The sequence below is a fragment of the Takifugu flavidus genome, chromosome 7 (assembly GCF_003711565.1).
Source record: "Takifugu flavidus isolate HTHZ2018 chromosome 7, ASM371156v2, whole genome shotgun sequence".
Classification (NCBI taxonomy): Eukaryota; Metazoa; Chordata; class Actinopteri; order Tetraodontiformes; family Tetraodontidae; genus Takifugu; species Takifugu flavidus.
Genome location: NC_079526.1, coordinates 11,763,605 through 11,787,639, shown reverse-complemented (window position 1 = coordinate 11,787,639; position 24,035 = coordinate 11,763,605). Strand labels below are relative to the sequence as shown.

The following is a 24,035-nucleotide window of genomic DNA, read 5'->3' as shown; positions in this document are numbered from 1 at the left end:
TATAACACTAGCTATTACAGGACAAATATAGCTAAAATATTACAAATTAATATGTAATTCAGACAGGGACACCATTCCATAAAAAAGTATTAGTTTATTTTACAATATCTCAGAGTTTTGGTTCAACCTTTTGCTACTGTAATAGTGTATTCATTTATTATGCAAGCAGTTTGACAAACAGCGCAGAAAATATCAATATAGAGACATTTAAAATACTTATGTACTATAGTCATTTATCTTTATTTCAACTATTTTTGTTGTCTTGGGTTGAGTGTGACAGGTCTACTCTGCTGCATTTAAATTTTAAATAAAAGTTTGCTGAGACCCGCAGAAAATTAAAAACATATTTATATTTGATGTAGCAATTTGTTACTTCAGCTTGACGTACGTCAGAAATCAGGGTGGGGGGAGTCGTTGTCATAGATCTCTGGTAAAAAAAAAAAAAAGAGAGAGAGAGAGAAAAATAATTTGAGACTTTTCAAAGTTTACAGCATTTATTGCAGAAATTGTTTTGCTTGAGGTACAAAACACAACTTACCCGTTCTACAGTCAATGTCATCATAAATATCGCCCTCCCTACAAAATAAAAGAATGGAAATAAATGCCACAGGTGAGAAGGGCCTATGATTTTTAAACCTTTATCTTCATTTCTACTTTGATATTAGGACCATCAACTGCACTTACACTACTCATTTCTTTGTCAAAACACAAAGACTAAAGAGTGATAAATATACTTACATGGGAAGAAGCAGAGATTTGGACACATAACCATCTATAAAAGAGGTGATGCACAAAAGAGACTTTAATGTATATAGAGCCTAAAACTTTCATTTCATTATTGTTTCACTTGTTCAACACAATGCAACCCAAAGCATTTACCGGTACATACATTTTCCATACTGATTGCAGCACAAAACTTTCTTGCTGCTGGTGAACTGGATGACATCCACAATTTCTCCTCGGATCACGGGCAGATCTTTGCCTCCCAGCTTCTTGATGATGCCGTTCGGATCCACCATCATGGTGTGCAGCGTTCGGAGAGGCCCCTCGTACTGGGAAACAATATTTGTGTAAGTGGGGTCAGTGGAACTCCTTATGGCGAGTGCGTCAGCTGGAAAGTATTTTCATCGGACTCCTTAAGGAGACTCCAGGAACCACAAATCAACCCCGAGATAGAGGTTCTTCCTCTGACGACACAGCACGATATCTAAACATTGTCTGGGATGTTTAGAATGCACACATTTACACCACCATCACCAGAAACCAAAAAAAAGCAGAAATGTCCCCGGTGTGACAGCTGCCGACCGACACTGACGAGTGTTTTCGCAATATAATGATGCGCCTGAACTCTGCTGTCAGTCACCATCCATCACCTGCTTTTTAATATCATCAAATCAAGCACTTTACTGTTAAAAAAGAAGGTATATTCAGACCTCTACTGCATAGTTTGATAAGGATCTACCTTGAATTTTTTTCTTAGCTCCTTCTCCAGTTTGGGGTCGGTTCTGGAGAAAGAAAAAGAGCGAAGTTACTAACTGAGAACACAGATTCTCAGTAACAGAGTTACAGCACTGACAACAGGCCTTACTTCCTGTTCTTTAGCAGTAACCTAGAATAGATACCTGATGTCAGGAGGTGGTGGGGGGAAATCCTCACCGGGCTGCTGAATGTCATCATAATCATCTGAGAATGCAAGCAAAACGCAAACACCAGGAAACGCTGCTGTGGTCAAAATATAAAATGATCGGCAGCAAACATTGAGTTTCGTAATTATCTCCCAGTCCGTTCCAGTTTGTCCCAGTTATCATTTTTAGGGTCTCTAATCAATGTAATGTCAAACTCCATGGAAAGAGCTAACAGCTGTCAAGCCATAATTAGCATACACATCATTGTGATTATGCGTTTGTTAATAAGTACAATTGCACTGAAACATGAGTAATACTTTTAAAGTTGTTGAAAGTTGGAAAAAATGTGTTTTCCCCATTTGTATATTTAAACCATCAAACCGGCTCAGTTTTTTTAATTTAATCATATGATTGTGCATTAATAATGTCTGTGTGAGGTTTGTTGCTGCTTACCTTCATCTTCGTTTGCGCTACAGATGAAAGGAAACAAAAGAGTTAGTTGAAGCAGGTTATACTGAACCCCGGAAACAGCCAACACTTTCCTAGTTGCCTGGAAATCTGATGAACAACGTTTAATTACGGATAAAATAGTTTAAAAGCAACATCTTGGGTACCTGTCTCTGTTATAAGACTTCATGTTTGGCATCTGTGGGGGGTCTGGAGGTGGGGGAGGTAGTTGCGTCAGATCAACGCGGTACTGAAATTTGCGCTTCACGGCCTCATAGTCGATATCGACACACGTGTTGCTGATGTATCCATCTGCAGAGCAAAACAAGAGGGCACAACGGACATCCCATGAATAACAACATCTGGCCGAAGCAACAGAAACATCCACCGTGTCCGTCTGATGCCCAAAGGGTTGTCTGTCTCGCCACTTACGTGTCTGGAGGGGAGCTTTAAAGGTCCAGCATTTACGATTAAAACTAATCTAGAAGGTACAAATAGGTGACTATTAAAGTCCTCCAGACTTCTTCGTACTAGAACCTGCAACTGCAGCAACAACTATTTCCTGTCAGAGCTTCATCGTTCTCGATTAATATATCAGGATTTAACAAAAGAAGAAACAAGTCAGTTTAAGCACCAGTGGAGGGGTCGATATTTATACAGACAATATTATATACACATAAATATCTTCTCCAGTGTGAATTTAAACGGTCATTCTTTTTATGAATAGGCGATAACTAAATATATTTTACACTGTTCAGACGTCTCTCCTGGTACATTTGGTGCTGGTAGTCTCATGGAAGTCCCTTTTCAAACAATGTAAATGTGCCTGAAAGAGGTTCTGGAACTTGACTTTGCGACGCCACACTCACAGTTTCCAGTTAAGGAGCGAGCCAGCCATTTCCCTCCAGGGTTGTCCTTCACTCGAAGGATCTCCACCTTCTCGTCCTGCCGGACGCTCAGGTCTAGTTTTCCTTCCCCGTACCAGTCGTGCCGAACCCTGGCAATGTGGAGGACCTCCACCTCCTCTGGCAGCTGAAGACGGAACCGGGACCAAACAGGAGGACGTTAGAATTCGTCATACGTGCATTTCTGATATTCAAACGCATGAAAATGACCTTGAGGCGACCCGAACGTTCGGCTCAGGGCGGTTTTAAACAGAATGAAATTGTCGGTCACCTGAAAGATCTTTTTGAACTCGTTTTCCATTTTCCTTTGTTGATCTTTCCTTAGCGCTTCTTTTTTCCCCTCGGAGGTCACCTGGTTTGTCTCCACCTGGTCTCTATGAACACAAACTTTAATGAGAATGTGACTAGTGTTTCATCCTATTCTGCTCCCATTTATTTGACAGCCCCCCCCCCCCCCCCACACACACACACACATTTCTGTGGCAACGTTCGAAGTGTAAACAGACGACAGAAGCCTGATGGACCTTAATGGAGCCAGTGGTTCTAATGACATTTTCTATGTGAGGGGCACGAGTGAAAGATGAAGACATCACTTTGATAGTGGCTGTTGCAGTTTTTGCACCGCCTGCTTCACCGACTCCTGCAACAGTTTTCCAAAAAAAAGGTTTGTGACCGAAAGCCTTACTTACTCTTCGATCGACTCATAAACATCCTCTGTGTCCTGCAGGAAGAAAATGAGTTTAACTGAGGAGCGGTTGCAGAGAAATACGCACATAAAGGGTGTGATAAAGGCTGGAAATTTCACTTTTCACAGGGTCAAAATTTCCCTTTGGTGATGTCGACCTTACCCCATCTATGCAGTGTGAGCTGCCACTACAGGACTCTGCAATCACAAGAGCATCACACCAGAAAACGTTACACTCCTGTTCACTTGTGGCTGCACTCATTCCCCATGTAAAAAGAGCCGTGATTGTTACCGCTCTGCTCCAAGCTCCCGATGTCGTCGTAGGTCAGGTTGTTGTCCATGTCTCTGCAACGAGACGCCATCCAACAACCACCTGTTAATATCTGAAGCCCTTTATCGTCTCAAAATGCAATTTAAAGCAAGACAAAAGAGATTGGAAAATGGATCTTATCTCAGTTTAACCATCTGATTCTTTCATTCTATCTATTCTTTTCTTAATATCTTAAATTATAGAAGTGTGTTTGTGGATAATGGTTCAACAATGCTCACATGGAGGCAACTTGCCGTGGCAGCCGGCTGGGTTTGGTGTGGCGATGTGGTAGTTTTGGAGGGCTCATGGTCGCGGGTAAAGACAACTTTCTGTCTGGCGGAAATGGGGAACCTGCTGGGAGAAATGGAGAAAAGTTCATTCTTTTCAAAATATTCTCCTTTACGATGACGACAATTTCTATTCGTCATCTCAGTTTTAAAGGTTTATGTATCTTTTTCTGGTATTCCATGCTTGTTGACCAGGTTTATGAAAGTATTCCCATCAAAATGTCTGAAGACATCACTGAAAAAATGACCCAAGGTGATGGAAACGGCACCCACGATGTAGACCAGGGTGAATGTGACAGACTCACCATCTCGTTGCCTTTGGTCTGGAAGAGAAGATCCACGCTTGAACCGCAAAAATGGCTTGAGGTTCACATTTGGGGGACGTTTGGGTTTCAAAGGCAGGGCTCCGTCTGGGGGCAGGGGCCTCCGCAGCGGGCTCACGTCTGCTGAAATCTTTGGTCGAGGAGACTGTCGAGGGGAAGGAGAGAAGGCTGCCACAGGGCTCTGAGCTGGGGACGAAGGTGGTTTTGTGCCTGGAAGCAGCGGTTTGGTGCCTGGAGGCCGCTGCTGCCTCAGCATCAAATTCTGCAGCATCTCTCCCGTCTGCTTGACCTTGCTGGCGTCTGCAGGCTGGAGGCCCGGTCTGAGTCCAGGATTGAGAGGCGGTCGAGGGAAGGACGCCGGTCTGGCGGGGATGGATGGAACCACTGGCTCTTCGTTTGGAAGCCTCACTGGGCCCGGGCCAGCCATCGGAGGAGAAAGAAGCAGAGGAGAGAGTCTGTGATGGGCCGAGTTACCCTTGCCCACCGGCAGGCTCGCCCTCCCATATCCGGGTTGTGGAGGTTGGAAGCTGGTGTCCGAAGCGCCGGCCTTACTGGTGAACATGGCCTTCAGAGATTTGACGTCAACGCTCTCCACCTGACAACAAGCACAAGTTCAACAGCAGCTCGCTTTAAAGCAGGAAACCAGCAGCGCAGCAAGGCATGCCCCTGTGCACACTGCAATCCTCTATGTGGTGAGAACGCATCATGTGAAAATAGGGTTCCTGGTTCCTCTCTTCCTCCGCCTCCCAGCCTAAAATGTGCAAGGTCTACATAAAAGCACATTTATGGAAGCAAAACTCATTGGCAACAGGCAGATTTTGGGCATCTGCTGCTCAAAAACAATGGGATTTAAAGTTTGATTGACACCATTAGAAAAGGAATGACTTGAGTCCAACTCTGAGGCACTAGAGCGGGTCTGACCCCCACCTGCAGGTCTGGAACGAGGGAGTGTGTGTTTATTCGCTCCTTAATGTTTAACTTCAACCAGGAAACAAAAGAACAAACCTTCTGCCTGAAGAAGAGCAGGAAGTGCTCACAACCACGCACCTCTGCAACCTAGTTACCATCCTGCGGTTGTTGCCGTAGCAACAGCCACAAAATTGTGTGGCTCCACTGATAGATGTCTGTCTCTCTCTCACCGGCTGTGTTAAGGAACGAAGGAAACCGATAAAACCTTTTTTTAAAACGCCGCAGCGCACTCAGGTTCTGTTTCCAGTCAGCGGGGTCACACCGCGCGCACGTTGTCTCACTGACACATTAGAGCAGGTGTTCTAACAGCGACTGTAGCTGCGCTGCCGGAAAATGATCACCATGTAACTACGTAACGCCAAGTCATGTGTGAGTTAGTATCTGTTCTATGGAACATGTTTGTCTTACATATTATACTGAATTTAAAAAGAAAAGAAATCCCCTTAATTGACAGATTTTGACTGTTTTCTTTTACACTAAAGAAACAGATTATATAATTTAATAAAACACCCTGAACTCAGACAATAACCGAATACAAGCACTTTTGTGTGGTTGTTAATGGAGAAATCTGTATGTTTATATGTTATTGCTTGTTAGAAGGTAAATTCAAAATATGCTGTAGTTGTCAATACAGGCTGACCATCAAAACGTCGCTGTGGTAACATAAACCATTTCTACATGTTTATTACCAGGGTCACATTCTTAAATCTCTGTGTGCACACAAAACATGTAGATTCTCTTATTGCTGTGCACATTTCACCTTTTTGATCATTTTCATTGACTTTTTCACACTCGTTTTTACTTTCATTTCAATGTGTTTAATACATTTTACAATCACGAATCATTCCCAGAGCAGTCAATCATTAATCCCTGATGCTTAAATCACAAATATTTGACAATGACCATAAAGGCTAGTGTAAAACCTCCCTCTTTACTGAAGAAATATGCAATTACTGTAGAAAACACCTGTATAAAAGTTCTGCACTTTCTGCCTGGTTTTGTAACACCAGTTTCACACAATTCCACAAGAGACAAATTAATTAATTATAAACCATGAATCAGTGTGTCTTTGGCTACCAAAACAACAAATGTATCTTCAATTAAAGAGAACCTGTTCTTCCTCGATACCTCGAGAGGTTAAATATTGAAATATTGTGGTCAAAGAATAATCTCTTACCATCTTAGCCGGTAAAGACGTTTTATTGGTAGATAACTGGGAGCATTTTCAGCACTGAAACAATATCCAGTTAGACCGTGCAAATAGCTACATGACCGCAAACTCTGCAAAGGAGGAAATGCTCTGCAATTTAGCGACCCTGGGTGAGAGCAGCAGAGAGGAATCGCCAGCACAGACACACACATGTACCGGTACTTACTGTTTCCCATTAGGAAACACTGACAATAGGAATCAAAGTGAAATTAACCTTTTCTTTTTTTTTTAACATTCTGTGCTTGCAGCCGTGCGACTGAACTGCAAAGTGTTTGAAAAACCTTTACAAGAATAACATCTATCGTGACGTGGCAGGGATTTACACACTTTGATTTAAATCTTGTCAAATTGAAGCAATAATTCATAAAAGATACAGAAATGTATGAAAAGCAGCAGATGAATTCTGACACGTGCGGAACAAAATCTACATAAATCCAACATTTCATTCATTGCAGGAGGTCTGGGCCTGTATTTGGGGGGTGAATGTGGGCGGGGTTTCCACTGACATTGAGGGCGGGAGTGTGGGGGGTGATCCCCCCGTTCACGACTCCTGGGTGGCGTCCTTGAGCCTCTGGCTGCACCCCTGAATTTCCCCAAAGGCCTGTGGGCAGAGTGGGACAGGCGGCAACGGCCGGACTTGGCCACCGATTTGCTAGAAGACCCTGCTGAGCCCAGGCCATGGCGGTGGGAGGGTACGGAGGAGGGGAGTACGGAGTTCCCCCCACTGGGTGTTGGGGGAAAATAGAGAGGATCTGAGAGTTGGAGAACGTTGGCTGCATGGACACTGAAATCAGAGAATATCAAGGGTTCTTATAATTTCCTCTGAAGTGAGTGAAACTAGCAAAACCTCAAATATAAACAGGAAAATCTGTGCAAATCTCTGAGAAGCCACCGGAGGAGTTTCCAAAAACAAATTATTTCACTTCATTTGCTGTGAAGTTGTTGCTTTGTTTGTTTTTTTAAATCTGCAGTTCATTTAAACCAGGGCTAAAAAGATCTTATGAATAAACACCAGTTGTTTATTCCCACCGTACCAGAACTGATCCTCGTCTCGCTGAAAAACACACACTGAGTTCCCAAAATAGTGAACCAGCCTCTTGTTTGTTTCAGGATTTGTTTGACTGTTTTCAAAGACAATTGTTGCGGCTTTCATCCAGTCACTGGGTAATTTCAATATCTAGATTTTAGCATTGAAGCTGGGTTATTCAAGGAAGAGTCAATTTGTTTGTTCCATTTATAGTTTTTCCCCTTAAAGGTTTCAGATGAGGGTTTTTGTCCCTGTGGGAACAGATCATGAAACAAAGCGCAAAATGTCGCTTAATCTTGGCTCTTTGTCATTTCCTTTATGGGAATTATCTCATTTCTTCTAAGAGCAAATGAATCATGTGAAAGTGAAACTTTTTGCACATTCAAAGGGTAGATGTTCTTAAAGTGTTTGTGCGAGTGACACAAAGAACATGGTAGAAAAATCAAATGCATAATTTTGTATGGTTTTAGTATTTAATTTGTATGGGGGGAAAAAATGTAAGTGCTTTTTAAAATTGGCACTGGCTGCTCGATATAATTCCTCTGTGATGCCTTCAGGGACAGTGTTTTTTTGCGACCCTGAATATGGAGAAGTTTGGGGAATCAAACACTGAAAAACAAGGACTTGTGGTATTTTTGATAGCACCTGCTTCCAAAACTTTTTCAGATCAGGTTTTTTGAATCATAATTACTGGTAAAGGAAAACTTGTAACTCACCAGGCTGAATTGGCTGGTTGTCGCAGAAACTCTGTGAGGGCATCGGAATGGTGAAGACCTCCATCAGCTCACAGCTGGGAGACACCTTCAGAAGCAGAAACAGTGTAAAAGGCTGCAGGATTCACAAAGTTAAGGACAGATTAGGGTTAAATCTCCTGCCTCATTTTCACTTCATGCAGGAAACATTTGGGAATATATAATAACAAACAGTTTGGACATTTTCCAGGACAGGCGTGTTCACACACCTGCACGGGTCAAAATCTCAGGAAAATTTACCTGGTTAGGTTGTTCTGTTGGTGGTTGTGGGCTGAACTTTTCCTCTAAAACAGACCCCTGAATAAATCACAGATGCCCTTCATTGTAGGTTCAAAACAAACATGCAAAAACAGGAGATATTTCAAGAAATATTGTTTTTTGTTCGGTCACCTACCTCCACTGGTGGTCCTGGAACATTCTCCAGGAGCAGCAAAGAACCAGTCTGCAAACAAAAATGGCAATTTTCCTTTTTGTACTCATCAGGGAACATTTCATTTTGACAGGTTTTGACTACAGTCTTCTTCAGAAGTGTTACATGAGCCTCTCATTAGGGTGACAGCGCCCCCTACTGCCCGATTGCTTCAGGAAAACACTCACTTGTGTTGGTTCCTCTGAAGGTTCCTCATGTGTCTCCAAGTTCATACCTTGACAAACAACATCAATGTCAGCCAGTACTGGACCAGCCTGAAATGCACACACACACACACACACACACACACACGTAAGTACAAACTAGGCCGCTGCATTGGTGTAATTAGCAACTGTGTGTCATTACCAGGTTGGCCATCTTGATATAGAAGAGACTGTAGCCGTCCTGGGTTTCATAGACATAGGCCAGAGCTCTGGGGTCAGAATCATCCTTCCTTAAACTGCTGATCCTGCCCCTGTCGTGGTCATAGAGGAGAGCCTGGAAACAAATCATAAATTAAATCACTTCTGGTGTTAAAAAGTTCATAAAGCACAAGGGGCACCAAAACCTTGCTCTCAGAAAATGTTTATAAATGGGACATAATTCATAAAGTGATCTGTTTAATCCAGATTTATGTGTCAGAAAGTTCCAGAATTAGTGCAAAAGCAGTATTTCTAAAGTAAACAGGGTCTGTGTTGGACTGAACAGGCTCGCTACTCTTAATATGTCTGGAAATCCGAAGTCAACAATGAAAGGTGCTGTGGTTGGATCAGGGACGGGAACTCACCCCGGTCCTTTCGTCCAGGATTTTCAGACCGCTGGAGGAAACATTCAGCCAGACTCTCAGTTTGTGTTTCCCCTGTCTTCTTGCTGCTGCTTCACAGCCCTGGTAAGTTAAACGTGCACTGGTAGTGTCATTCAATGCCACAGTAACCCCTGGTAACCCCTGGAACGTAGGATCTTAATGAACTATTCACTCAGTTGTGACTTTAAAACCAAACCCCCCACTTTTCTTGGTGATACAGCTAACTTTATCACCTGTGTAGAGGTGTTTGGTAGAGTGGCAGCTTAAATTGGACTCATAGTCGTGGAGACATTTTAAAAAGGCGCCACCTGCTGGTCAATCCTGGTATCAGAAGGTTTGCACAGTTATCTTCAAGTATGCCCCAAAATACATGGGAGTGCACAAAGCAGAATGTTCTTGTTCAAGTCCTTTTAAAACCAATGTTCTTCCCAGCAACAATGACCACTACCTTGAGTTTCATCATGGAGTCCCAGCACATCTTGTCTCCGTGGGCGTCTGGTACTGGATCCACTCCAATTAGCTTGGCTTTATATCGAACTCCGACTCCGTTGAAACGTGAGAAGAGGACTGTTTGAGGGGCTCCTGGGAAACACGATGAGAGGAGTCAAAGGGTCTTTGTGAGGTTGAAGAAGGGCGCACCCCTGTGTATTTGTGTTGGTTTAGTCCAAATTACATTTTTCCATGTCACCATCAAAGCACGTGTGTATTTGTGTTTCTCGTGGTGTCCCTGTACGTTTATCACTGAACAAACTGTTGTGTTTGGCGTACGTGTCCAAACGGAATCACGCACATGGTTTAAAAAAGGAAATACATTGAAAAGCGAGAAATACAACTTCAAAGTAACAGGTATCTGACTGCGATCTCGTGTTTTATCTCCTTTCTTGAAAGGAAAACAGCTATTTGGTAAGTACGAAAGACTGAATGATCGCTATCCTCTCAAAGGTCAGCTCTTAAACAGCGTTGCGTGCATTGTGCTGGGGTTTACTGGCTTTGAGTGGATGTTTAGTTCAGTGCTCAGCACAAACGTAACTGTGCTGAGCAACGATAAAACACAGCTCGGTGTTGCGCAAAAAAAGCATGTGATGGTTATTAACGGTGGCCCCCGGATGCTCGAGGTGGAAAAGAATGGCAGAAAACTGGAAAGCTCGTGTTGTCTTTTACAAAAAGATTCTATGAAGACAGAAAATAGGCTTACATTAAAGAGTGTCTTAAAGGTCTTTGTGGGAGATCTGGTGGCCTCTAGTGGCGGGAATACAGATCGTAAGACTTGAAGTTCTGTCTTAAGATAAACTTAAATAGTATAGATATTGGTTGTTGTCAGTTTTTGAGGAGTTTAAGAGAAAAAAATAAGATTTTATTAAGGTAAACTATGCCCCCTCCCCCTTATTATAAAACAAATCTCTTGAATACATCTTTAAAAACTGTACTTTGGATTTGTTTCATAAATGGTTACATGAAGTGAGGCTAATTAAACACAATTGCACCTCAAAGGTTAACAGATCTGACACTTGCATTTTGTCACTGTAAGCATTTTGGGTTGCTTCATGCCTCAAAAGTTTGTAGTGCACGAAAAATGACTCACCCGAGTGTTCCAGAGGTGTTTATATGACCGACATGAGCACTGTATTCGGATAAAATGCTGAGCCAGGATTTTTACTTTCTAAACTTGCACAGGTGAAGTCTTTTGAATCAAGCAGATCTGCATTTATTTAAAAAAAAAAAGACAAATATTGCCTAAAACAAGCGGCGATTCTTAAACAGCTGGAACAACTGCACGCCTGTTTTAGCTGAGAACGCTGCGCGTGTGAGAACCACGTTTGATGCTGAGCAGCTGCTGAGCGTCAGTACCTTTTGTCCCGAGGGAGAGCTGAGCGCTGACAGCAGCAGCTTGGCTCGGGCCAGGATGGCTTCCAGTCGTCTGTTTCGCCTCCATCGCGTCCAGGCTGCTGCAACTATGAGGACGTCAAAGAGGAAGCCAGCCAGGTCAGACGTCTCAATATTGACAAGTGTCCAAAAGCAGAAGCGCCGTTTGGTGTCTCACCTGCTGGGAGATTATCTCCGCTCTGACCTTTCTTTGGCTCAACTCACCACCAAAACTTCTCAGAGTCAAAGGTCAGGCTGGTGATATATTAACATCCGCTTGGAGGACATGGGAATTCTTGCAGGAGACCACAGAGGCAGTAATCTGAAGGATATTCAGTCTGTGGTGCTAGGACGGGATGAATGAGAGGTCATGTGGTTTTCTGGAGGACAGCCTTTGGGTCGTATTTTCTTGCGCTAACAGCTGGGATGGCTCACACACGTGTCCATCGAGACTGCAAATATTCGGAATCGAGGAATTCTTACATAATGTTAAGCTGTGTATGAAAGCAAGTCATTTCACAAGTATTCAAAGAGGATTTAACTTGAATAAATAGATTTGTTCAAGTTAAATCCTGAGTATGTTAGTCGACGATGAAAGGAGAATCTGTGTTGAAGTTGGTTTATGACAAACCCACATGGAAGCCGGGGGATTCATTGTTGCACGCAACTTCAGACACATGTTCAACAGGATGGATACGGGAACCAAAAGGGAGCACGAAATAAGGCAGGAAGCACGGGCAACAGAACGCCTTCAAAATAAGACTCAAACAGGAAGCAGGAATAAAATGTGTAAAGTCGAGACGTGTCTGGTAGTTTTTACACTTTACATGATCACATCTGCCATCACTTGCAAATGTTTTCCTGGTGGTTGAAAACAGGGCTACAAAGGAAAGAATTTCTGTTCGATAAAGATCAAAACACTGGGAAAAAGCACCCTTAAATTATTGTTTATAGGCTAACCAGAATCACTTACATTTCTGGGAAAAAAGAAAAGAAAAACTCATCTGTGTGAACTCCTGGGAAACAGGAAGAGATTTATGACAGATTAGGGATGGTTTTCCTTCAAATCTCCTCCAAATGAGAGGAATTGTTTTTAAGTCTAAACAAACAAAACCATTCTGATGGCAGAACGTTGAATGATGTTGGTAACCTGAGGACAGGAAATACGGGAACTCAGCGCAATCTTCGATCTCCGGTAACTCTGAGGTCACGCGGAACTTGAGCTCAGCAAAGTTGCAGTCATGTGTTTTCATTTTTTATTTATATATGTTTAAGTCTCCAGTCATCTAAATTCAGTTCTGGAGATTTTTATGTGAGTGTTTGATGGACTGGATGCTATTTGTGTGAGCTGGGGAAACTTGTGGTGACCTTTAAGGAGGATTAAACTGATTGAGTTTTTTTTAAAATTGAATCTTGGCAACACGCTGGCTCCGTTCATGTGTGTCATCAATCACAATAGCTCCCGGTAGACATTCAACCCTTGGGTTCTATTCAGCTGGGTTGGTATATAAATCATCTTGATCCCTCCTGGAACTTCATCAGAGTTCTTTAAATGATTTTCACGACCGATTTTCTGTTGTTTTAGGGAGATTAAACACAAAGAAATGGCAAAACGAAGGCGAAGACTCTTTTTTCCTTCTCTCCTGCTTTTTGTTTGACTGTTTCAGCTCATCTGATTTTTTTTTCAAGTGACATTTTTATGTTAACATGACTGATTGTTCAGATGCCTGTTGCAAGATTCATTGGTAGTATCTCGAATTTCATGGACACTTTGGACCGAATTTTATTTGTTTTACATCAACGGTCCAAGTTGCAATGATACATCCTCTGCCTTAATTTCCCCCCCAGCAAATTTTACATGACATCACTTTACTCAATCCAATATTTTATAGTCCTGATCCAAAATTGTAACTCTCCGGAGCTTCAACATAAGTGTCTGTTGACTGTTGCCGGGGAAACCATCTCCAGCAGAGTGTGGAGGAAACTAAGGACCTGGGAATATCATCACACACATAAGTCAACTTCCAGGGAATTAAATTAGGCAAAGCAGACTCCTGTTTATCCTGACTGGACAGATAATGATGCGTCTTCAGAAAGGCCTGAGTGGACCCTCATCTTTCTTCTGTTTGGTTTGCATTGTGGCCTTTAGTAACATATTACCAAATCCTACAGCGACTTCTCATTAACTGAGCTGTAAGATTCAAGATGTACTTTATTCATCCCCTTAGGGAAATTGAAGACCCGAAACTCCCTTTTGCAACAAGAAATGAAAAATCGACCTCTCTCAAGTCGACACATAAAGACTGAGACCACGAGGACTGATTCCAGCTCTGGGCGACCTGCTAGAAAAGGGAGAAACAAAGCACTAACATGAGAACGATTCTCATGACAACATGAGAACAACAACTAGCTGATCCTGACTTACTTCATCAATAAAGTAAATTCCTTTTAAACAAAAAACCCCACCTAGTTTCAGCTAAATAGCAACAGCATGGAAAACCAGCACCTGTTGATCTTCACCCGACTGCACATTTCTCTGCGTGTGAGCAGCGTACATGTGCAGCATCACTCTAAAAGCTGTTCTGTACAATCTCGAATGGCACATTTTTGCTGCTTCCTGTAGGTGGCAAGCAAATATTGTAAACTGCGTCACTTCCCTTCCTGTAACTACATGTGTCAGAGGAATGAATACATGAGAAAATGTATGTCTCAGAGGAATTGCTCTGTTCTGCATGGAGAACAGCGATCTCGCAGCAGAGCCGAGGCTTTTTATTTACTTGATCTGCTTAGTTTTGCACCAAATTTAATCAGAAAATGTTTTGGATATGAAGAGATTTCCTGTAACAATCCAACAACAATGTCAGTATGGATTTAAACAGAGTTTGATTGTTCTGAGTGGCTGCAGCCTGATGTTGATCGTGTTTAAACTTGTTAGTTGTAATGTTCTCTGTGTCTGAGCTGAGTAGAAACAGGTGGTTTCTGAAATAGCAAGTAAGAGATCAGCAAAAACAGAGATGTTTAAAAACCTTGCATATTTGGATCCTAAGTGTTGAGACAAAGATTGTCTCCAAGCTTGGTGGTGAGTTTAGCTGCTGATTCATGCTTTTAGATGGGGGAACAGACAAAACAAATCAACTCCGTTGTTTAGGTTTATTGGGGGATGTTCCATTCGGCATCTTAGTCAGACACTAAAATTCAACCTGCACCTTTTATAGCTCCGTCTTATTGAAGAGAATAAAGAGAGAGCTGCACATGTAAATAAATTAAGCGGAGGGATTGAGCTCCTGCAAAAAGGCAGACTTGAACCCACTGTAAACTGTGCAGGGATGGTTTTACATGAATCATGATGAACCAGGAGGCATTCCAGTCAGCATCAGGATTTTCCCGAACGTTGGCATCACTCAAGTGATTTTCATTGTCTGCCAGCTCCTGCATGTCTGCAGCGGAGACGAGCGGCTGCGTTGCCTCGCCGAGAGATGTTTGGGTTTCGTCTTTTAAGGTCGGCCGCAGACTGAGGCCCTCGCCGCCGCTCCCCTCGTGTAAACACAATTCCCACCGTAATGGGTGCGCAGCGTCCAAATCCGTGGCCGCGCAGCAGGCGAAGCGCGCTGACGTCTTCTGTGTTCGAGCTGTCGATCAGAAACCTGGCGTAGCTCACAACCATTTACAGTCATTGTCCTGGGACAGAGAGTGTGTGTACGCTGAGAGGATGACAACAGAATCTTTCACACTTCATACAGAGCAATACAAGAGCAAAGGTCCATCAGTTCATCAGTTTCATGAAGCAGAAATATCTCAGAGTTGCGGCAAACGCTGCCCACACAAAATAGGAGATAAAGAGAAATGGTAATGTCGTAAAGATCTAATAATATCTACCATTGGACAACCATGTTTAAGAAATAGTAAGTGATGTATTTTAGGAAAAAAAAATGTTTTATTTAATGAGATTTACAAGAAAGATCAAACCTAGGTGACTGAGAATATTCATGTAAAAAAATGGTGCTTTTTGGATAGATGAAAACGGAAATGTAAGTGATACAGACGTAAGAGTTGTGTCCAAGCGTCAATAGTCTCCTCATGACTCATGTTTGGGAAACGTCGGCAGAAGCATGCTGTTTATATCTTTCACGGCCACTCACGTTGACCTCCCGACAGACTCTTTGCGACATTACGCAGAGCTGGAATGACGCCACTCTGCGCGGAATCTGACAGGAGCACGGTCCATTCTCCCATTTGTTTCGGAACACCCCATTCCTCCTACCCTCCCCTCTCAGACAACTGGCTGATAAGTCTACCAGAGCTCAACTGTGCGCATAACGACCTCGGTGATAAGCCACATCTGGATTACTGGAATGAAGTAGGGGCTCCTCTAAGATCTCTTCACATTCTATTCTGCTGCGAGTTGTTGAAAAGGAGAGGCACTCCCAAATCGACAGCAGACCGAAGGAGCTGCTAATAACAAACACCAGCCGGTGGGTACATGTGGCCATGGAAGACTCCAACTTTACGCACGGATCCGCTTCCGTAAACGAGACGGTGTTTCAATATTCACATGCAACCAGGGTGGAAACGGTCGCGCTGCCCGTTTTTATGTTCGCTGGAGGCGCCATTGGGAATTTAATTGCAATAATAGTCCTTTCGGTATCCAGACAGGAGAGGAAATCCTCAGCTTTCTACACGCTGGTGTGTGGACTGGCGGTGACGGACCTGCTGGGTACCTGCCTGGCCAGCCCTATCACGATCTCGAACTACCTGGACCAACGCGTTCTGAAAGACCAGCACGTCTGCAACTTTCTGTCATTTCTCTTGCTGTTCTTTAGTTTGACTGGCCTGAGCATCATATGCGCCATGGCAGCGGAGCGGTACCTGGCCATCTGCTGCCCCTACACCTACGAGCGCTGGGGCATTGACAGGCGCTTCGCGCAAAAGTTCCTGTTGTTCGTTTACATCAGTCACATTTTTGTCTGCTGCCTCCCCATGATGGGGATGGCGAATAGTGAGCTGCAGCAGTCAAACACCTGGTGTTTCATCGACTGGAGGACAGACGAGCCCGTGGCCGCCACTTATACCCTCCTGTACGGGCTGGTCAGCCTGCTCATCATCCTGGGCACCATCGTGCTGAACCTGCTGGTGTGCGGAGCGCTGCTGCTCATGCGGCAGAGGACCGTGCAGCGCCCCGTCACCAGAGCCAGCGTCCGGGAGAGATGGAGAGCTCTGTCCTCGGCTGCGGAGACGCAGATGATCGCGGTTCTGGTGATAACCTCCGTGGTGGTTCTGGCCTGTTCAGCCCCTCTGGTGGTGAGTCAGTGTAGATTAAGACTAAACACGGCAGCAAAAGCTGCAGAATTTCAATCTTTACGCGTTCAGGTAACCTAACCTCTATTTCCCGTTAAGATACAAGTGTTTGCCAACCACTTCAAGCTGACGGATGACCACAAAGCTGACCTGGCTGCCATCCGGATAGCGTCCGTGAATCCCATCCTGGACCCCTGGATCTACATCCTCCTCAGGAGGTCTCTGTTCCGCCGGCTGCTCAGCTTATCCAGGCGAGGCGGCCGCAGCAACCGCAGCTCCACGTCACAAAGGAATATGTACATGTACCCCGACCTCATGACGGAGAACCACGTCTTTACACACCTCATGCTCAACGCAAATGTCATCAGTCAGCTGCCTGCCACCGTCAAATTCACCCTGCCCGACACAGACAGCCTCGGTCAGACTTAAGAGGGACCGGGTGCGTCCATTTGTGGAAGTCTGCTGCCGCTGCTCACACCGCGGGCCGCTCCGTGCAGCGCCAGACGCGGGGACGCCAGCGGGACCTGAGGGTCCCCCAGCCGAGCGGGAGGACCACCGGTCCCGAGAAGGTGAAGAAAGGAAGGAAAGACGAGGGTGTTCTGGTTGCACCCGCTGTGACAAAGACGGCAAAAACCACCGTAGGTTTACTTTCACCGTCATTCGTTTTCATCTGGTTAATCAGCTCTTAATTAACTGTGTCCAAAGTAATTATTCACGTCGCCAAATGTTGCATCTGTTAAAGTACATTTTTTCACTTATAGACTCTATTTTTCCCCCATCAGGTGCTAAAGTATCACTGAGTGTTTAATTTCTATGGGAATAAAACCAAAATCATTCCATAAATTCACCATAACATTATGTGTTTATTCTCTCCCAACATTTAAAAATATCATTTACTAAACACAAGCAGACGAGACTGTGCCTATAGCCGCACTTCTGTACATGTTTCTTCCTTGACACAAAGGAATCTAAAATCACCTTTATAAAGATTAGTTTAGCCCCAGCCGGACTCTGACTGACCAATCTATTACACAAATCTTAAAAATTAACCTTATCTTTTCCTCTGTACATTTACATACCATTTAATTTACACGAAAAAGTCCAGTAAGCTCCGTGTACTCTGAAAAATAAACCCCAAAGACAAAATGAAAAAAAGAAAACACTTAAAAATGATGTCCTCAGTCATACATCTCAAACAGCAATTCAACGCAGTCCGACATTAAAACACGTCTGTGTCAAACACACCATGGAATACAGAGGATGTCGGATAAAAACAGTAAATAAATGCTTTAACCTTGACATTTTTTCACATCCCAAAAAGGTGATTGTGTATCGTGTTAGAACCAACCACCATGACTGAAAGAGGGCCGTGGGAGCCCAGTGCTGGAGGGTAGCCGACCAACGGGTCTGACCTACCAGACCTTTACTGACTGCAGAGCTCTACATTAAATGCTATCAAACCTTTGCAGACAAAATTAAAAAAAAACAAACAACATCTGAATACTCAGATTTCCTGTGAATGAAAAATAACAAAAAAAAATCAGCTTTAAGGAAAATATATTCCTGTAAATAAAGGCATATTCTTTTGTTCTTCAGGGTCGACGTTGCCTCAAAGTACTGAATCTTTCATTGCTTAAACCGAACCTCTATGAACTCCACAGCTCCGCCCAAAGAGGAGTTTGGCGAGCCAAAAAAAAAAAAAAAAGACAAACTTGAATGGACAACAACCTGCATCACACATTTCTGATGTTTGATGACGTGCACACGTGAGCAGGGCTTCTGTTTAACACCAAGAGCAGCTTTGGCTGATAATCTGCCTGATCAGCAGGAAAAAAATCTCTTATTCTGCCTTAGAAGCTTCACATATTAATAAATACTTAAAAAGGCTTTAATTCAGCTCTTATAAACCCAAACTATGACGTGAAAATATGAACAGTTCTACTCCCAAAAAGACACATTTACAATAATGCCTCATTCCCAAAAACTGTGATTTCTGGGAAACCAAAGGGTGGGAGGTCATTGACAGATGTGGGGGGGGGGGAGAAGGAACCTGTCTCGCTCGCAAACACCTGGATTCAGACACACAGATATGAACGTCCGCTGATAGCAGCAGTTGAGAAGCGTGGCGACAATTGTCTGCGTGCGCGACTTGTTCACGAACAGATGATCCAACTCTACGCAGGCGTGTTTCCCCTCAACAGGCACTTGAACCACACTGGTGGTGTGTGCTGTTATTGATATCTGGAGATGTGTTTCGGGAGCCTCTGGGGGCCGTTTCCCCCCCACGAGCCGTGACACCATGAAAACAAATGTTGGAGTAACACCTTTGTCTTCTGCTGGTGGACGGCAACATTTCAAGCGCTTTGTGACACGGACAGAAAACATGCGTCCGAGACCAAAATGTCTCATCAAAAGAAAAAAAACAATCACAGTAAATAATCACAGCCGACACGATCTCTGCTCGTTAAAAATGTCTGAGGGGCTGAAATGAAACCTGTCCAGACAATAAGGTGCAAATCATTCAACCTGTCCCGCACGGGTCCACCTGCTGGAGCGGGATGGCTCCTGGATTATTTCATACCAGGGGCACCAAATTAACAGATTAAAAAAAAATTACAACACACAAGGATTTCTTTTTTTCTTTCTTTTTTTAGACGAAGGAGTGTGGGAAAGGTCACACCACCAGTGTGGTCGACTCTTCTCGTTCTTCACCGTTCGGAACCAGCAGCACTCGCGTCTGTCTCCGATGTGGCGGGCCGCGACACACAGTGATGTCCATGACGGCGGCCCGGCGCCGGGGGGGGGGGGGGGGCAGAGTCCTCCTTCACACCACGTACTGGTGGTTGCTGCTGTAATTCGTCGTGTAGGCGTGCCGGCTGTACTGGAAGTGGTCGCTCAGCACGTTGTTCCAGTTGTGCTGCTGCTCTAACCCGTGCGAGAAAGGCGCAGAGCCGTTGGCCTGGATCTTCTCCAGCGCCGGGTTGTCAAAGGACACCAGGTCTTCTTTGGAGGCGGGTAGCAGCTTCTTCTCTTTGTTTGCGTCATACTTGGCCTGTTAGCAGAGAGGGAGAACGCACAGGTTACCAAGGATCCAGGGGCTGGTTACTTTATCCCTGCAAAGGAGGGCGTTGGCTCACCTTGTTGTACAGGAAGACGCCCACTATTGCCGTCATCATGCCCAGGACGTTTGTCAGGGTGACCGGGTTGCGCAGCAGCAGCAGCGAGATGCTGATGACCATGATTCTTTTGGTGGCGTTTGCGACGGCATAGCTGAGCGGACTGACGACGTTAAGCAAACTGAACGCGATGACGTTCTGGGCGAAGTTGCAGAAGCCGCTGAGGAGGAGGAGGAGCAACGTACTCGACCATCCGGGGACGTCGAACTGCAGAGGGAGCACAGGGTTCAGGGTGGACGGGACGAGTTCGGGGGAAAGACTGTGCTGGTGCGGCGACCGACGGAAGCATCGGGGGCTTACCAGGTCTCCGTTTACAAGAAACACGGAGAGATCCACCAGAATCCAGGTAGGGAGCATGAAGATGACGGCGTTAAAGCCCAGGATGTTGAGCAGCCTCAAGTGGTGGATCCGGGTGTCTCGCAACACCTTTTGAAAGAGAAATCAGTTGAAAACGGAGCCTTTTGGGGGGAATGAGACCGTGCCACAAGAATAAAAATACAGGTTTGTGTCCAATTTGATCAGAGTTTCAGGGTTAACGCAGTAGTTACTAGTTGTTTAATTTAAATCTATTATTTCACGTGGTTTAGAGTATGCAAAGCTGAGATTTAAGACACAGAGCGAGAAGATTTCACCTTTTTGGAGAAAATGTTCTGCAGAGAGAAGCAGAGCGTGGCCGCCAGAGCACTGACCAGCCCGGAAACGTTGAAGGAGAGCTCGGTGACCGTGGCCAGCAGCACCCCTCCGATAATGGGGATGAGTGATACGTACACCTAAAACAGGGACCACACAGACATGGAGGGTCATGTGACGCTGAGGCTCTGCCCTAAAAGCTTGTGAACAACCGACGAGCGGATGTTGTTTGCTTGTTTGGTTAAAATCTCAAAACCGACATTGTCGATAACATGGGAACGCCGTTAATCTTTAGAAACTCAAGTACACTGCGAGAGGCTGGAGCTGGAAATACCGACCACACACTTGAGGCCACACGGGCGGAAACTACCCCCAACATCTGGAGCCGGACTTACAGTGAGAGTAAAAAGTATTTGATCCCTTGCTGATTTTGTTGGTTTGTCCACTAATAAAGACATGATCACTCTATACTTTTAATGGTAGATGTATTCTAACATGGAGACAGAATATCAAAAAGAAAATCAAGAAAATAACTTTAAAGAATTTATTTTAAGTTATTTGTTTTTCATTGAGGGAAATAAGTATTTGATCCCCTAGTATGCATTAGGAGTTCTGGCTTTCACAGACCAGTTAGACGCTCCCAAACAACTTGTTACCTAAATTGAAGACACCAGGTCTAACTAATCACCTGTATGTAAGACAACTGTTCACAGAATCAGACAGACAGATTCCAAACTCTCCACCATGGGTAAGACCAAAGAACTCTCTCAGGACCTCAGAGACAGGATTGTTGACCTGCATAAATCGGGAATGGGCTACAAAAACATTAGCAAATTGCTGCTAACATGCAGTGTTGGTAGCTGGGTTGGATGTGACGTCAGTCCCAGTGAAATGTGACTGGACACAGCAGGTTCTCTTTACAAACACTGCTAACAGGATCCAACCAGGAAGCAGGACGGCTGCAGGTGACACTTCTCTCAGCACAATGAACAAGAATTCCTCATAATTTCCTACACCAGAATGATCTTAAGTCGACAACCGCGAGTCAAAAACCATCATAGGAACCAACTTATACAGATAATGGAACATTTGTAACTATAAGCGGCGCATTTTCCGATTGACAAATGATAATAAATTTGCAAAAAGGGAAAAACCACGTTAAAAATTCAAACTCATTTCAGTTACCGTTGACTGTCCGGTCCATCATTCCTGTCAGCAAACTCTAAGCACAATTTTTATTTTTAACGCCGTCGGCCCAAGGCTGCATTTCTGCTTCAGGAGCAGCATCACATGGCGGCGTATTGAACTGCACCATCTTTAATGGGTCAAAAACGACAGCCATTTCAATAATAACTGACTGCCAGATTAGCAGGAAAAAGTCCATGATGTGAACCCTAAAAGATTTGAATAGAGCCCAGATCAGCATTGCAGTCAACACTTCATATGGTCAGTCCGCTGTTTGCGTGAACTCCTCCTCAAATAAGATCTTTACACGTACGCCAACACCTGATGCACACTTCCCGTCTGTGGACGCAGCCTTTCTGCTCGCTGAGCCGTAAGGTAAACATTACGAGCCGATGTCAGAATTACAAGTCTCCGTGTGGACGCTCGGCAAACACCCACTGTGTAACGTGTCACCGACAAGACGGAAAAACGAATGTGCCAAGTTTGAACTCGCTGGCCCTGCGATCCATCAGAAGCCAATATCAGACTCACGCGGGTTTGAACAATTAGGATCTCATGATGCAGCAGAGGTCTGCACATCCGATCTGAACGGGCAGAGATCACCATTTTAGGAATTTTAATCTGATTTCACACTTTCTCCTGAGGGACTTCTGAGTCAGACAGACAGGACGGAGCTTGCACACCGTCTGCTGGCAAAACTGTCTCACCTTTGTGGTTTGCTTCTCCCTCATGATGATTCTTGATAGCAGCACGACCCATATTGGCATGGTTGCTTTGACTGTGCAGATAGAAAAAAAGAGGACATATTCAGAATAAAAGCCAGCCTTTTCTGTGTCAGACATCTCATTTTCCAGCAGCTTGTTTGCACAAGACTGTAAAAAATCTGTGGCGTGACACCATTACAATAAATAAACTTACAAAGAACAGCTATAATTTACAAAAATGGAACTTTGGGATCTATTAAGTTTTCATTTAACTTTTTGCTCACTCAAATAGGGCAGATATGATCCCTTAACTTTACTAGAAGACCTGCAAAACAAACTATATGCGGTAGATCAATGGTTGGACTTGGAAACTAAATGATTTTAAATGCAGAAGGAAGTTGCTCTTCTCGGTGTGTCCCTTTAAATATGGAGGCCAACTGTGGAAATACAGATTTATCAATCACTCTTAAGCGACGCATCGGTCCAAACTGGTTTCGAACAATAAAGCCAACTAATGAGACTGTTACAATACGGCTTTATTTCGTTTTAAATGTATGTTGGGGGACAGGGTCCATCAAACGAGCCGTGCCCGTGACGCACAGAAACTGCGTTCACTTGGCGAGCTAGTTAGCCGCTATTGAGGCGCACAGATTTAGCGGACAAATCATAGTCAGCCAAACCACCATAAAATAAATTTGAAAAAATAAATCCCATTTCAGCCAAGGCCGCCGTTATCCGTCTATATCGGGCCCCGTTGAACAACTACTTTAATCTGCGCCCCGTCGAGTGATTTAACGCTAGCCGTGAAGCTAACCCCAGCTGGCGGCAGACACATCAGCAAGTTGGCTGACAGGCACCAGGTGGCCTCGCAGTTCAGCCCACCAGCAACACGAATGTACTCACCGGTGTGCGCGTATGAGACGGGTACCTTCCATATACTGAAGTGAGCCGACACGGAGGCAAAGTATTTCCCGAAAGCTAGAGGCAGGATGTACCATCGATAGTACCTGCTGGGCAGTTCCGTTTTGGGGACTCCCCATGCCCGCAACAACGGCGGGAGGAAGACGACGACAGAAAAGATATGAAAGAGAGAAACCGTGACCGGGTACGGGAATCCATTGAGGATTATTTTGTTGACGATGTTCCCACCAGAGCTAACTGTGTACCAGCACACACAAAGGAAAGCAATCCGGATCCCTTCTTTGACCGGGGTCCGGTCCGCCGAAGCCATCTTTCTGGGAGACGAGTCACCGGCGTCTGCCTGGCTGCGTCCGGTTCTTAGCTACCAACGATGAAGAGGGAACTTCCGGGAATCCTTACAAAATAAAAGCCACGAAAATAATAAATATTAAAACTGATTCCGATTCAGGTTTGAACTAGGTATTCTGAATTTAAAATGAATTTAAGTATGAATTTTGAAAATAAAGA

General features: G+C 44.3%; 4 protein-coding genes across 8 annotated transcripts; 1 reads left to right on the top strand and 3 right to left on the bottom strand.

The window, feature by feature from the left end:
• Positions 1–74: 74 nt before the first annotated feature.
• On the bottom strand, positions 75–6,908 carry si:ch73-40i7.2 (FYN-binding protein 1). Of its 4 annotated transcripts, none has more exons than XM_057037624.1 (16): positions 6,729–6,908; positions 4,565–5,177; positions 4,212–4,326; positions 3,955–4,007; positions 3,826–3,860; positions 3,667–3,698; positions 3,249–3,351; positions 2,942–3,104; positions 2,240–2,384; positions 2,079–2,095; positions 1,623–1,683; positions 1,463–1,505; positions 890–1,052; positions 739–772; positions 539–576; positions 75–427 (listed from the first exon to the last, which is right to left on the bottom strand). In XM_057037624.1, exons 1-16 carry the CDS (start codon positions 6,729–6,731, stop codon positions 390–392), a joined length of 1,656 nt encoding a protein of 551 aa, XP_056893604.1. In that variant the 5' UTR covers positions 6,732–6,908; the 3' UTR covers positions 75–389. The 4 variants fall into 4 exon arrangements, with proteins under 4 accessions (XP_056893604.1, XP_056893606.1, XP_056893605.1 ...); XM_057037626.1 differs by having other exon boundaries at positions 4,227–4,326; XM_057037625.1 differs by having other exon boundaries at positions 4,212–4,323.
• LOC130528361 (disabled homolog 1-like) lies at positions 6,347–11,949 on the bottom strand. Of its 2 annotated transcripts, XM_057037628.1 has the most exons (10): positions 11,796–11,949; positions 11,603–11,706; positions 10,203–10,336; positions 9,737–9,835; positions 9,316–9,447; positions 9,138–9,224; positions 8,935–8,982; positions 8,781–8,837; positions 8,505–8,589; positions 6,347–7,545 (listed from the first exon to the last, which is right to left on the bottom strand). In XM_057037628.1, the coding sequence occupies exons 2-10, from the start codon at positions 11,685–11,687 to the stop codon at positions 7,208–7,210; spliced, it is 1,065 nt and encodes a 354-aa protein (XP_056893608.1). In that variant the 5' UTR covers positions 11,688–11,706; positions 11,796–11,949; the 3' UTR covers positions 6,347–7,207. The 2 variants fall into 2 exon arrangements, with proteins under 2 accessions (XP_056893608.1, XP_056893609.1); XM_057037629.1 differs by lacking the exon at positions 11,796–11,949 and having other exon boundaries at positions 11,603–11,742.
• A 3,901-nt stretch (positions 11,950–15,850) lies between these two features.
• LOC130528793 (prostaglandin E2 receptor EP4 subtype-like) lies at positions 15,851–17,915 on the top strand. Its single transcript, XM_057038499.1, has 2 exons — positions 15,851–16,915; positions 17,012–17,915. Exons 1-2 carry the CDS (start codon positions 16,106–16,108, stop codon positions 17,339–17,341), a joined length of 1,140 nt encoding a protein of 379 aa, XP_056894479.1. The 5' UTR covers positions 15,851–16,105; the 3' UTR covers positions 17,342–17,915.
• On the bottom strand, positions 17,756–23,888 carry slc35e1 (solute carrier family 35 member E1). The gene is made up of 6 exons (XM_057038500.1): positions 23,511–23,888; positions 22,611–22,681; positions 20,721–20,858; positions 20,389–20,514; positions 20,050–20,295; positions 17,756–19,964 (listed from the first exon to the last, which is right to left on the bottom strand). Exons 1-6 carry the CDS (start codon positions 23,836–23,838, stop codon positions 19,737–19,739), a joined length of 1,137 nt encoding a protein of 378 aa, XP_056894480.1. The 5' UTR covers positions 23,839–23,888; the 3' UTR covers positions 17,756–19,736.
• Positions 23,889–24,035: the final 147 nt, after the last annotated feature.

Bases quoted from the DNA above. Each gene is read 5' to 3' on its own strand.
- si:ch73-40i7.2 (XM_057037624.1), bottom strand. The intron at 3,352-3,666 runs GTAAGTAAGGCT...TTGTGTTCATAG, and splicing joins GTTTATGAGTCGATCGAAGA to AGACCAGGTGGAGACAAACC. The intron at 1,506-1,622 runs GTATCTATTCTA...TTCTTTCTCCAG, and splicing joins CCACCACCTCCTGACATCAG to AACCGACCCCAAACTGGAGA.
- slc35e1 (XM_057038500.1), bottom strand. From the start codon at position 23,838: ATGGCTTCGGCGGACCGGACCCCGGTCAAAGAAGGGATCCGGATTGCT. The intron at 20,515-20,720 runs GTGAAATCTTCT...CTCTTTCAAAAG, and splicing joins AGAACATTTTCTCCAAAAAG to GTGTTGCGAGACACCCGGAT. The intron at 20,296-20,388 runs GTAAGCCCCCGA...CTCCCTCTGCAG, and splicing joins TTCTTGTAAACGGAGACCTG to TTCGACGTCCCCGGATGGTC.
- LOC130528361 (XM_057037628.1), bottom strand. From the start codon at position 11,687: ATGGAGGCGAAACAGACGACTGGAAGCCATCCTGGCCCGAGCCAAGCT. The intron at 9,836-10,202 runs GTAGTGGTCATT...TTAACTTACCAG, and splicing joins ACTCCATGATGAAACTCAAG to GGCTGTGAAGCAGCAGCAAG. The intron at 7,546-8,504 runs GTGAGTTACAAG...CTCTGATTTCAG, and splicing joins CAACCAGCCAATTCAGCCTG to TGTCCATGCAGCCAACGTTC.
- LOC130528793 (XM_057038499.1), top strand. From the start codon at position 16,106: ATGGAAGACTCCAACTTTACGCACGGATCCGCTTCCGTAAACGAGACG. The intron at 16,916-17,011 runs GTGAGTCAGTGT...TTTCCCGTTAAG, and splicing joins CCTGTTCAGCCCCTCTGGTG to ATACAAGTGTTTGCCAACCA.